The sequence below is a fragment of the Urocampus carinirostris genome, chromosome 10 (assembly GCF_059441175.1).
Source record: "Urocampus carinirostris isolate Australia breed hairy pipefish chromosome 10, RoL_Ucar_1.0, whole genome shotgun sequence".
Lineage (NCBI taxonomy): Eukaryota > Metazoa > Chordata > Actinopteri > Syngnathiformes > Syngnathidae > Urocampus > Urocampus carinirostris.
The window spans coordinates 25,720,713-25,734,304 of record NC_142358.1 but is presented as its reverse complement, the minus strand read 5'-3'; the positions used below and the strand labels follow the sequence as shown (position 1 = coordinate 25,734,304).

The 13,592-nt window shown below is 38.4% G+C and overlaps 1 protein-coding gene across 2 annotated transcripts in view; it reads left to right on the top strand.

The window, feature by feature from the left end:
• Positions 1 to 9,371, top strand: part of pax3b (paired box 3b) — a 47,697-nt gene extending 38,326 nt beyond the window's left edge. Inside the window, exons 8-9 of one of the 2 annotated variants that reach the window (XM_088345075.1) lie at positions 78 to 357; positions 4,997 to 9,371. In XM_088345075.1, the coding sequence (XP_088201201.1) occupies positions 78 to 357; positions 4,997 to 5,031 (315 nt within the window). In that variant the 3' untranslated portion in view covers positions 5,032 to 9,371. Of the gene's footprint in view, positions 1 to 77; positions 363 to 4,996 lie in introns of both variants that reach the window. The other variant, XM_088345076.1, reaches the window with a different exon arrangement.
• The last annotated feature ends 4,221 nt before the right edge of the window (positions 9,372 to 13,592 follow it).

Here is a 13,592-nt window from a genome sequence, read left to right as displayed (position 1 = left end):
AATTCGAAGATCTTGTGAACAGCACATTCCTTAATTTGTACTGCTTTTTTTGAAACTGTCGCCTGTCATCCCAACAGGTGATGGGCCTTCTGAATCACGGCGGGGTCCCGCATCAGCCTCAAAGCGATTACGCTATCTCGCCTCTAACTGGTGGCCTGGAACCTCCCGCCGGCGTGGCCGCCAGCTGTAGCCAACGCATGGATCACTTCAAAGGTCTGGAGGGACGGTCCAGCGTTCCTTCCATGTCGGCTTTGCCTTCTCTGCCCAGTTCCCAGTCCTATTGCACTCCCACCTACAGCTCGCAGGGCTACACGGTCGACCACGTGACGCCGTACCAGTATGGCCAGTACGGACAAAGTAAGGTCAATACATTTTGCTTCATACTTTATTGTAACCTTTTGACAATTGGCTGATTTAAAAAATTCCAATGTATTCCAAATGGAACACATGGGGTGGGCCCTTCGTGACCTAATGCCATGCCCTTCTATCCGTGACATTTATTTTTAGGGTAGGTTGCAACAAAAAAAATACATGTATGTCTTTTTAGAATAAATGGTTTACTCTATTGGAATATTGAATGTTTACCATGTATAATTCCATATTGTTAACCTCATGCAAAAATGGCACTAATGATTTTTTTTCCAATTTTTTTTGTTTTACGCATGGGAGGTAGAAAGACCATCTCAGTTGTACCCTATTTTAAAGACACTAAATTACTTATTAAAAAATAAAAAGTAGAAAAATAAGAGAAATAAATATGTCGTCTGGAGTAAGTTATCCCCGTAGCAGCTGTCAATAGTGAGGCCCCTCTAACAGAAATCAATCAGTAGACTAAAATGAGTTTTGTCTCTATGTGCAAAACATGACAACACTCAAGTCTTGTAAATAATATCCCGTCCCTATAGTGTAGCTGCTGTCCTGCACGTTAAGGTGTAACCCTTCTAAGGTTTGCTGGTAATTGTGCATGTCTGATTGCCACTGTGAAGTAATTCGCCCAACACTGTGACACAGTCATTCAGTCCAGTCAACTCACATCACGGACCAGTCAAGCTTCAACAAGACTTGAGAGTCCTACTTAGCGTGTTTGCCTTTCAAGAACACTCACTCTTCGAGTCATGAGAGGCTCTTTTCATTTTGTGTTACTGTTACCAAAGCCTCGCAGTCCACCTCAGACAAATCTGAAGTTGCAGAGCAATGTCGTTTTCTGCTACGCTATGATTACAGCAGCCGGCGTTTCCAATTTGGGTCCACAGGGGGTTAACCAATCAGTCTCATCCAATAATCTTGTTGCAAGCTATGGACAGGTCTCTTCAAAGAGCGGGAAAATCAGCCAAAAAGTATGAACACGTGTAACATTGTTAGGCAAAAAAGACTTTTAAACACTGAGTATGTTCTAAAGATTCCGGTGAAATAACACAGAGTGAATATACTGTAGGATGTCTGTTAGCATGTGAACAAGTCTAGCCTGTTTATGTACTAAACATGCGAAATAGTGTAAAGGCGCTCACCAGGAAAGCACGTGTATGAGAAGCCGTTTGAAAATTAAATCATACTCGTTCTCACATCAACCATTTATACTCTCACTCATGCACAACTATACACTTATACAGCTTTAGTCATACACACATGCAAACTACTATTCTCTGTCATGCATATTACTATGCACGTAAACACACACAAATATGCTGTCACACACATACTTCTCTTCTCTCCCACATACAGTTGGGCAAACGAGTATTTAGTCAATCACCAATTTTCCAAGTTCTTCTACTTGTTTGATTTTTAAAGCATTTATTTCCAAATTAGAGTGGGAAATTAGTATTTGGTCACTTACAAACAAGCCAGATTCCTGGCTGTCAAAGAGTCATATCTTCTTCTAGCAAAGTCTAAAGAGGCTCCACTAGTCATCTATATTAGTGGCGCCTATTTTAACTCATGATCGGTGTAAAAGTTCTTCACAATCTCAGTCAGTCACCCTCCAAACTCCACTTTAAGAACTGCTGAAGCACATTCAAAATAAAATTATAGACCTGCATCAGGCTGGAAAGACTGAGTTTGCAATAGGTAAAACGCTTGGTGAAAATAAATCAACAGTGGGAGCATTTATTAGACAATGGAGGACATACAAAACCACTAATAATGTCCCTCGATCTAGACTTCCATGCAAGATCTCACCCTGTGGCATCAAAATAAATACAAGAACGGTGAGCAAAAATCGCAGAACCAAACGCATAGACCTAGTGAATGACCTTCTGAGAGCTGGGACAACAGTAACAAAGGTTACTATCAGTAGCACAATGCGCAGCTAAGTACTCAAATCCTGCACTGCCAGAAATGTCCCCCTGAAGCCAGTATACGTCCATGCCCATCTGCGGTTTGCTAGAGAGCATTTGGAGCATCAAGAAGAGGACTTGAAGAATGTCTTATGGTCAGATGAAACCAAAATAAAACTTTTTGGTAGAACCACAGGTTCACGTGTTTGGAGGAGAAAGAATACTAAATTCCATCCTCAGAAAACCATACCCAATGTGACACATTGGGGTGGAAACATCATGCCTTGGGACTGCTTTTCTGCAAAGGGACCAGTACAACTGATTCAAAAAAAGGAAGCTTGTGAAGAGTTACAGAAAACGTTTTGGCCTCCAATATTGCAGACAACAGGCACATAACAAATTATTGAGCTGAACCTTTGGTATTGACCAAATACTTTTTTTCCATCATGATATGCAAATATCTAACTACCCAGGTCCTATCAATATCCATATGCAAATGTATCTATATCCATATGCAAATATATCCATACACATCCACATATCTATATATCTATCTATATATATATATATATATATATATATATATATATATATATATATATATTCGACGTTTACCCATGTTGACAATTACAGGCCTCTCTATTATTTTCAAGTAAGAGAACTTGACTAAATAACTTGCCCCACTGTATTCTCTATACTGGGAGCAACTCCAGTTTGACGTTGAACCGAACAACATATACACATAGACATCAATGTGCATCGCCTTGGTTACCAAAAGTACCCATACTTAAACAACCATTAAAAAAACATTACACTATGTTCAAAAAACCCTGTAGTAATAGTATTTTTGATGAGAAATAATAGTGGCGTGTGTGAGAAAATGTAATAGTCTGTGTTGAGAGTCCATAGCATGTGTGAGTATAATAGAATGGGTGAAAGCATAGTAGCGTGTGTATGAGAGTATAGTAGTATGTGGGATGAGTATTGTAGTGTTTATGAGAGAATAAAAGAATGTGATAGAGTATAGTGGTGTATATGAAAGAGTATAGTAGTGTTTGTGCCTGGGTATAAAAAGTTGTGTATGTATAAGAATATAGTTGTTCACGTGTGAGATTATGATGTTATATGTGAGATCAAGTACGATTTACTTCTCAAACGGCCTCTCATCCACATGTTCTTGTACACTTACCCATTCTCTGTCCATCTTGATGTGATTAATCAGTGGGACTGGATAACCAGCGTGCAGTTGGCCTGGGAGCTGGGAGATCTTTTCTGGTGGGGGACAGATCCTAATAGCCTCTGGCAGGGCGGCGATTACAAACAGGTGTTATGACCGAGGTCAGCTGGGGAAGCAGCATTTTGCAGCTCTGCTTCAGGTTCCAGTCCTACGACTTCAATATTTTTTATTTTATTGCTTAGTGGCAAGCCACACGGCGCGCAAATTCAGAGTTTGAGCCCAGCTACCGCAACCTCCACGTGTGGAGTTTGCATGTTCTCCCCGTGCCTGTGTGGGTCTCCTCCGGGCACTTCGCTTTCCTCCCTCATCCCAAAAACATGCATGTCAGGTCAATTGTCCAGTTCAAGTTGTCCCTAATGAGCGAGTGGATGGTTGTCTGTCTCTGTGTGCCCTGAGACTGGTTGGCAACCAGTGCAGGGTGTGCCCACTGCCCGAAGATAGCTGGGATGGGCTCCCGCACCCCCGCGACCCTACTGAGGATAAGCGGTGCAGATAATGGATGGAAGGATGCTTAGTGGCAATGACAATAGAGTGATATATATTGACCTTCCTCTTGTGTTAGGCTCGACAATGACCCATATTTGGGCTTTAACCCTGGCTTACTTCCATGTTACTTAAAAATACAGTGCAAATTACCAGTTCTATACTAAAAATGACTTTACATGTCTCAACAAGTATTTGTTTTGTTTTCGTGCAAATATACCAGAAAAAAGTAAAATGAGAATGCCCTAAAGCTCACATAAATAGGGGAGGGCTGGTTGTCACTTTGGTGACCGGCAGTCCACCTATGGTTTCAGTTTTGGCAGTAGTTATATAATCTTGTTTTATAGCCAGTTTGAAAATGATCCTAACCATACAAATTTAACAATTTCAATCATAGCATTTTAAAATGCAGCGAAAAGAAATGTTGTGCCTTATTTTATTTGTAATAGACATTCCACACAAAGTTAAAAAGCCCTGATTGAATAAACACATGTATGTACTGTTGTTTTCGTATGCATTTATCTCTCCTCTTGTGTAATGGTCACCACCAACCTGTTTTGGATTTTAAATGCATTAAACCAACGGAATTTAGTCCATCAGGGTATCAAATCCAGGTAGGAGCCTTCCTGTGTGGAGTTTGCATGTTCTCCCCGTGCTTGCGTGGGTTTCCTCTGGGCGCTCCGGTTTCCTTCCACATCCCAAAAACATGCATGTCAGGTTAATTGGCCGGCACGAATTGTCCCTAGGTGTGAATGAGCAAGTGAGTTGTCTGTCTCTCTGTGACCTGTGACTGGCTGGCAACCAGTTCAGGGTGTCCCCTGCCCATTGCCCAAAGATGGACGGGATGGGCTCCAGCATTCCCGTGACCCTACTGAGGATAAGCTGTGCAGATGATGGATGAGTGGATGGATATACTGTGCAATTCTGTCTTTTTTCTTGCATTATCTTTCAAATCATCGGTGACAACACATCTTATCTCTAATTTGTATTCTTATATTCTCAGATCCCCTTCCTTATCTGAGGCCTGAGATCGCCTGATCCAAAGCTGGAGTCCACAAAGAATCAATTTGACCTTTTGTCAACGGGTCCATAACGAAGCAGGATCACTTCTTTGACGCGGGACATTCCACGATGATTTGTTTTTGCGGACAAACGGACTGAAAGGGAACACAAGAAGGAATATGAGACCAAAAACTTCTACAGAGTACATTTGGACTTCAGGAGTGCAGATGGAGAGCACACATTTCAGCGCTTAATTATAGCAGTTGTCCATATGCGGCACTTCTCAGTCAAGCCCATCTATTGTTTATTTGTTTTTTCATTATCTCATGCCATAATTAAAGGACAGTGTTTATTATTCAGCACCCAATAGTTGTGAAAAAAATCATTCATTATCACTTTAAAATTAAGTAGACAGACAAAATAAGTAGAACGGACATCAATAGATTTTCAGTTTGCAAAAAAAAAAAACAGAGAGCAAATCTAAACCTCAGATAAGGGATTCCAGCCTGTTCTAAAGGCCCTCCCTTGAGCCCTTTATATTTATTAAATTCATTAGGCCATTCCAAGTTTTCTAATTTCTTTGCCATTTCAAAGAAAACAACCTTTTTTTGCACATTCCATTCAGGCTAAGGTAAAAATGACAGTGTGTTTAAAATTTTCGGAACACCCTGTTTTTCCCCCCCATCTATGAATAAACAATTTAATCAAATTAGGTTTAAATTGCTCACACTGAAAGTAAAGTAATAGATATCTCTTTTCATACATTTTTTGATATGCTTTGAAAAAACACAAAAAGCAACTCAGCTTACTTGCAAGTAGAGAAAAATGTTGCCTGCTATGTCAATGTTGGGGATGCTACTGACAGGAGTGGTATCCAATCAAATACTTTAGTTAGTAGTGCTTTTAAAAAAATATTTTCTACATATTATCATTATATTTTTAACTTTTTATTTGGTGGGCAGGATGAAAAAGCCTCAGGGTCACATGTAGTTTGCCCACCCCAGCTTTCAAGTCATTTGAGGCAACGTGTTTACAGATCTTAAAAACGCGTGACGATGTACGAAATTCCATGTAACGGCAAATTAATCTCCCAAATTATTTCTTCCCGAGGAAACGGGGTCGCTGATTTTATCTAAATAGCATTTTTTTTTGCGATCCCACACAAGCCACACATGAAGAGAAATCGGAGAGGCAAAGAAAGCAAACACCGGAAAATGAGTATGAAGCGTACAACATATCAGAAACGCTAACATGCACTGGGGAGGAAGTCTAACCAAGCGCTCGTCCTCCTCCGTCTACCTCTATGAGTCTTTTTTGACGCAGGGGGTCAGGGGTGACGTTAGGGAAAGTGACAGATGAGAGGAGATGTGGTTTGAAGAAAAGAGGGAGAGGGTGGGTGCTTGATAGGCAAGATCGATCACAGGCCTAAACCCTTTTAAAAAGCTTTTTGTTACGCGACAAAAACAAAACCTCGTAGCAGGTCACAAGTCAAGACCAAAAAACACTTGCGAAAGCAAAAGAGTTGCAACGTTTACATACAACACGGCAGAGGTAAGATCTTAAACCCGAGTCCGAGCCTGACCTGAACTTCCAGCCTAAAATTTCAATCATTACGTTTGGGTCTCTCTCTCTCGCCGACTTAAAAAAATCTATATATATCCACGAGAGTCATTGTTCTTCTTTGCCTCGCTGCCTCTATCTTGCTTAAAATGCTGCGCTAAATTCTTAAGGATGAACTGCTGCAGTGGTGAAGGGCTGCGCGAAACGCAGATGCGCCATATCTAAAGTCTTTCTTTAGAAACACAATCTAAATTTAAAAAAAGACTATACACAGAGACTAAGAAGAACAATGACACTTGGATAATAAAATAAAAGGCAGCGAGAGAGAAGCTCGGCCCACCCCAAAAAGTAACTAATTGACATTTGAGCCCCAACTTTGCCTGAAATTTGGATTGGGTTGGGCCTCGACTCTGCCTGAAGATCTTTCCTCTATGATGAAATTGGTGGACAAAACCTTTTCCCGCTTAAACTATTAAGTCAACACAACAATATATTTCTTTGTGCAGCTTAGGCTCATCAGGTTTAACAGCTGTTGATGCAATAGCTTTGGTGGATTACTGCCCTCTAGCCAATCTTTTTTTTTCTATTTTTAAAACTGGTGACGTTACTCAGAGCCTGCTAGCAGGCGCTCAGAGGCCAACTCGAAATTTGATTGCCTAAACCAACAGCTTTCTCGAAGACTGATGTTATGTTACATGGGCTTCAGGATTTTTGTGAGGGCCTCCTGCTAGATTTATGAGAATATATATGGATACCAGCTCGTCTAGATTTCTGAGAATAGCAACAACTAATTCCTGATATTATTGGTTAAATATTTTAATAGGGAAGCACACATCTGAAAGCAGTGCAACCAGGATAAAGCAATCAAAGGAACCTGACAGACAAATTTCAATAATTTCACAATTATTGATGGTGAAATGTAATTAATATCATTTTATTCAGATATTGTTTACGCCAGCAAAGAAGGCCTTGCAGGCCCTGGGCGCCATCCACTGAGAAAACTACCGCATATACATGTTTATAAAGTCTTGTTTAACTTAGATTTCATTATAAAGTTCAGGCTTTACTTTGCTATCATAAATCACCTCTCCTCCTCCCAAGTCCCAAGTAAGGGTTACCTTCGGGCTCGGACTTGCAAATCAATTTAACTGGTTGGGCTCAGGCTGGGTCGGGCTATAATAACTCCGGGCCTGGGTTGGGTTGGCCTGGATTTTTGGATGTGCTGTTTTCCCATTGAGAAGCAGTGCAATACATCTGCAAGAAACATTGGTCGCATTTAATCGTCCTTACACAAGGTCTGTTTTACCAATAATTGGGAAAAGTGTTTTTATGATCAATTGACTAATAATTTTGCTCATATTATGTATTATTTTTCCCATTTTATCACGAAGTTTTCTTTATTTTTAATTGATTTTTGAACTACATGTGTCCAATACAATTCTATAACATGTGAATTTGCTGCGTTTAAAGTTTAGTAGACACTCAAAATAAGGAGAGAATACGTCGCTGGATTTTGAATCAGAAAAGGACACAAACTTCAGATAGTAAATTCCAACCTGTTCTAAAAGCCCTCCCATGAGTCCCTTCTTTTTATTAAATATCCTAGGTTACAGAAAGCAGATCCGCCTTAAAGGGTGTGGTGATCAAAGAACAGCAACATTATTGGCCAATAGTGACAATGACAAAAACAGTGCATAATAGTGAAATTAACAAACAGGACCAAAGGTTGTCCAATATTAAAAACTGAACAAATGATTAGACCAATTTTATTATGTAGAAAAATATACTTGAAATAAATATGAAAGAGAAAAATCAGACATGAAATGAGCAATATTATCTGCCAAGAGGAATAGATTTTATTTGGACAAATTGTTATTTTCCAATGGAAGCATATTGCCATCACAACTGAAAATACAATTCAAGATCCATAAAAACATGATAGTTTTACTGTAAAAATGGGGCACAATTTTCACGTTTTAAAAAGTATCACTTCATTATAGTTTTGTTTTTTCCATAACAAGTTTTTACAAAAAATCGTTTATACATTTTGTATACTTTTTTGTTTTACGTGATAAATATAGTGTTTACCATACTAGTTATAATCCAAAACCGTTTTAAGTTCAAATTTTTTTCATGATAATTTGCCCGTTCATGTTTTTTTATTTTTCAAACCTTCCAAAAATATAATACTTGAAATGTAAAACTTGATGGTGATTATGTAAATTATGTGATATGGAGAATGTTTTTCTTCTGATGTGGCATCAATATGCTTCTGTATTTTTCTTTTACGATATTTTCTTACTTGAATTTTTACAGTGAAAAAAGACCATGATAATGTTGGGACCAGGCTCAATTATTTTTTTCTGCAATTCATGACAACAATGTCTGACTGTATGTTCGTTTCTCAAATGGGACAGTGTATAGCTTGTTGTCTTCATTCCAGTGAAATTTCCCTTTGGATCGGTATCCTCTTTGTTACGCTCTTTTTTCAGAGCTCATTAATTGAAGAGGACTACACGTGAAATCAACAAATTGCATTACGAAGGACAAAGGCACCTTTGTCATATTTTTATATAAAAAAGAGCCTTCTGCCCTTACAGTGAGTAGAATACAAAGTACATGTTTGATATTTTACCCCATTTTGTGTGTTTTTGCGTTTTGAGGCCACCAACCAAGTCGGACTACGAAAGGGGACTCTGTCATATTCAATTGAAAATAATTTTTATCATATGCAAGCACTCTATTTTTGGAATATTTGATAGAACGAAGCAATTTTGTAGTCACTCTAATTTTTTTCTTTTTATTGTATGATGAAGTTTTATAACACAAGGCCATGTATGTGTACAAGCACATTATCATCATTATTATTTATCACGAAATAAACATTTTGAAACGTATTTGTCATTGTGTTCTTGTCCACATTACGAAATAGAATTGTGTTTATACACACACGCACACAAACACACACGCATATATATATATATATATATATATATATATATATATATATATATATATATATATATATATAATCCCTCGGTTATCACGGTAAATGGGGACCAAAACCACCCGCGAAAAGTGAAAATCCGCGAAGTAGCGACGCCCCTTCAAAAATGCTTAAAAATATATATTTTTTTTAAATTTATTTTTTTATTATTTTATTTTATTACTATTACTTTTTAGACCCGCGAAGCTCTGAACCCGCGAACGTGGAACCGAGAAGTAGCGAGGTCCCACTGTATATATATATATATATATATATATATATATATATATATATATATAACATAATGAATTGGAGAATTGTCTTTATTGTCTTCGAATACAACCTCGTGAACATTGTTTGCAACATCTTCAGACATGGCACTCCAGGATAAACTAAATAAACACATAATAAAGACTGAAAAGAGAAAAGAGATGAAAAAGTGTCCAAAACACCAGAATGGCTGTGCGCTATAAGAACATCAGCAGTGTTTGGACGCAAAACCATTTTTGGGTGATATTTCCCTTTTTGGCAGGGACATTACTTGGATAATATTGTGATCCTGGCCAAACTTATTCTGCCCTAAGGGAGTAGGATGTTTTTTTCTGCAAAAGCAGTTGAGTCAGCAAAACTAATATTGCCAAGTCTTCTTTTTTGGCAGTTTTCACATCGGGTGTAACCTGCCTGACAGCCTGTGAAAGATGGTGTTGATGATCAATGTCGTTCTGGCCTGGGAGAGTGGATTGTCTCTCTGAAAAGTCAGCAAAACTAAAATTGCCAAGATGACTTTTTGGGAATATTTTTCACATATAGGTCAACCCTTCCAACTGTTTGCATGACATTGTTTTAATATTGAACTTTGTTCTGGCCTGGAAGAGGGTCTATTTCTGGAAGAAAAAACTACAAAGTCAGCAAAACCAGAAGTGTTGAATCAGTTTTTGGGGGGCATTTTCACCTCTAGAGTGACATACCTGATTGCTTGTAAATAATGGATCCTGGGGCCTCATTTATAAAACTGCGTCTGAAGGAAACACAGGAAGTTCGTGCAAACAAAAACTTCGTGAAATATAAAGTTGGCGTGCGTAAAAGAACCGCCCCTTTATGCCTATAAAATGCTGGAGGAACTCCCTTGATAAATATTTCAAAGAAGGTTTTGCTGGTCCCTGAAAATCCACTCCCTCCAAAAAGTGGAATGTCTTTTGGGAAAAAAAAATCTGGATCAATAAAAACAAAATGGCTGCATTAGCTTTTTGGGGCATTTTTCACATCTGGGGTAACCTACCTGACTGCCTGTAGAAAATGGAGTTGATATTCAGTGTTGTTCTGGCCTGGGAGAGCGGAATACTGTTCTGAGAAAATATGCTGTGGGGCAATTTTAACATCTAGAGTAACCTCCCTGCCTGGCTGTAAAATGGTGGTCGAGTCTGAATTCCCTATCCCTCATCTTGGCTGGACAGACACAGACTCTTAGATCCCAAAGGAAAATGCTTGCCACCACTCTCTCTTTTTGAGTAGGTGATAATAAATAGGGAAAATATTAACCATCTAGACTGAGGACTGGCCTGAGTTGCAATTGCAATTTTCTCCCGTAATAATAGCGCATTGAAAAATAGTTTAGCATACAAATAGTGCAATAAAATGTAGTGCAACATCATTTAGCAGCAAACCCATTTTTTAATTTAACTGTGAAGATACAGTATACAGTTTCTCATGGTTTTGTTCCCTTGTTTAGGGTGGTGATAGCAGAAGAAACTGTCCCTGAGCCGGTCAGTCTTTGTTTTTCGCATATTGTGAAAAAAAAAACGGCAAGCGGCGTCAATGCCCGTCCCGAGACAAATATGTACTTTTGAAAGCACTCACATGAACCCTGCAACCAAAATAGACCCTCCGAACTGGGATCACCAGACATCTAAATTGAGGGGAAATACAAAAGCCTTTCTTACGGAAGACTGTTGACTTTCAGACGGTCGTATCAGCGGGTATTAATACGCCAGCTCTGCCCCCCGCTACAGTAACAAACTGACTTTTGTCTAAAAACGTCTAAGAAGCAGCGAACAAGCCTTAAAGCGCTTTGGACAAATCCAATTTCACGTCCACATATCCATCCTGGTTACATACATAGGGCCCCTCTGTGTGTTTGGGGAGCACAAGCGTTCATATTTTATTTTCATGCTCAGATATAGTGTTTTTTCTCGGAATATTTATGAGTGCAGCCTGGGGGTGTTGAGTTTAATTGTAGCATCTTTCTTATCAATGGTTTCAGCTTGGAGGATTCATAGTGGTGGACACTTGTTTTGCGCGCTTTGTAAACAAGCTCTTTGTCGAGAGTGATCAAAATTCAATTGCAGACAGAATGGTTTGGTTACATAAACTTGCTGAGGTGACGCCAGGATGGATTTTTTTCCTGTCCTCTTTCAGTCTTTTAGATATATTTCTTAGAAATATGTATTTCCTATTTACCCCTTCATGGAGAACACAATGTAGGTACGTTTATTTTAAGTTAATGTTTTTCTTGTTTCCTCTCACATTTGTCAAGCTATACCATTGCAAATGTTTGACTTTATTTCTTGTAGATTTTTATCATATGCTTTTCTAAAAACAAATCCACAGTATAAAGTGACAAATTTGAGACTCCATTTTTGGGGGAATAGTTGAAAAATTGCAATAGACTTTTCTTTCTTTTTTTCTCACTAATTATTAAACACATCTACCAACACAGTTTTTTTTTTTTAATGTGTTTCCCTAATACAGTACTCCCTAGCTAGAGGATGGTTTACTTTCCACCATTTTTAATTTCATCATGCATTCTGCGTTCTGATCGGCTAAACAGTCTTCTCGGCTATTATCATTTGACGGTGGAGTAATAATTTGTAAAAAAAACAATCAATTAATAGAAAACATTTATACAACAAGCCCTTGCTGCAAATATGTTTTCATAGTGCATTGTATCCTGCATTCTGATTGGTTAAGCAGCTTCCCTGTCCCTTTTCTGCCTGTTTTAATGACGTTGCAGTCAAAGTAGTATGTAAAAGTTTGATAAACATCTCTGGAGCCATAGGCGGGTGTTTTTCAAAAATGTTGGATAAGGAAAAAATATATGGCTTCTGTAGGACAAAACCGGGAGGTTATTGTAGTTTTCCATTATGTCCACATGATGGCGGAAAAGCATCATGTAAAGTAATATGGATCGTGCGCTTAATCCACACAGTTGTGCATTAAAACGGTGATATTATTTTTAACATTAGAATTTGGCAGTACAGAAGTTATTTTTTAATGTTTAATGTGTAAAATGTTTACAAAATCAAGAACTCATTTGTTCAACAAATAATTAAGCCTGAAAATTAGGTTTGTTCTTGAGTAATAAAAATAAAGATATCAATAAATAGATACATGAATAAGTATCTACATAAATACATAGATAAATACATAAACAAATGTATCTACTTCAAGAGTTTTGACTATTGTGGGACGTTGTTGCCAGGGTACCCTCAGAAGCCTTCACAATCACTTCTGCAGGCCCTGAGCCATAACATCAGTGTAGATAAAGCGTTTGGTTTTCTTTTATGTTTCAAGTTGGTGAAACTAAGGCCTTCTAGAAGGCATAAGGAAACTTCAGTGGCGGGGTGGTAATGCACCAAAGTGATAGTGCCAACTGCTGTTAAACCTTAAGAAAAAGAAAAACAAAGATCAGGGGTTTCAGAAACTATGATTGGCTAAGGCCTTCCAGAAGGCATAGGGAAACTTCAGTAGACGGGCGGTAATGCACCAAAGTGATAGTGCCAACTGTTGTTAAACCTTAAGAAAAAGAAAAAGAAAGATCAGTGGTTTCAGAAACTATGATTGGGTAGTGAGCAGTAACAGAAGTATCACAATGAAAAAAATCCCAGTGCCTCTGTTGTACTGACTTTTTCAGCTCTAAATCAAATAAAAAAGTATGCCAGAAATTCGGCATGACAAGTTCGACAATCAGCATTAGTTTTGATGGCGATGGAAAATAACTTTTTGATGGAACTCAAACGCATGGATAATCCGTGTAACAGCGTAATTGGAATCT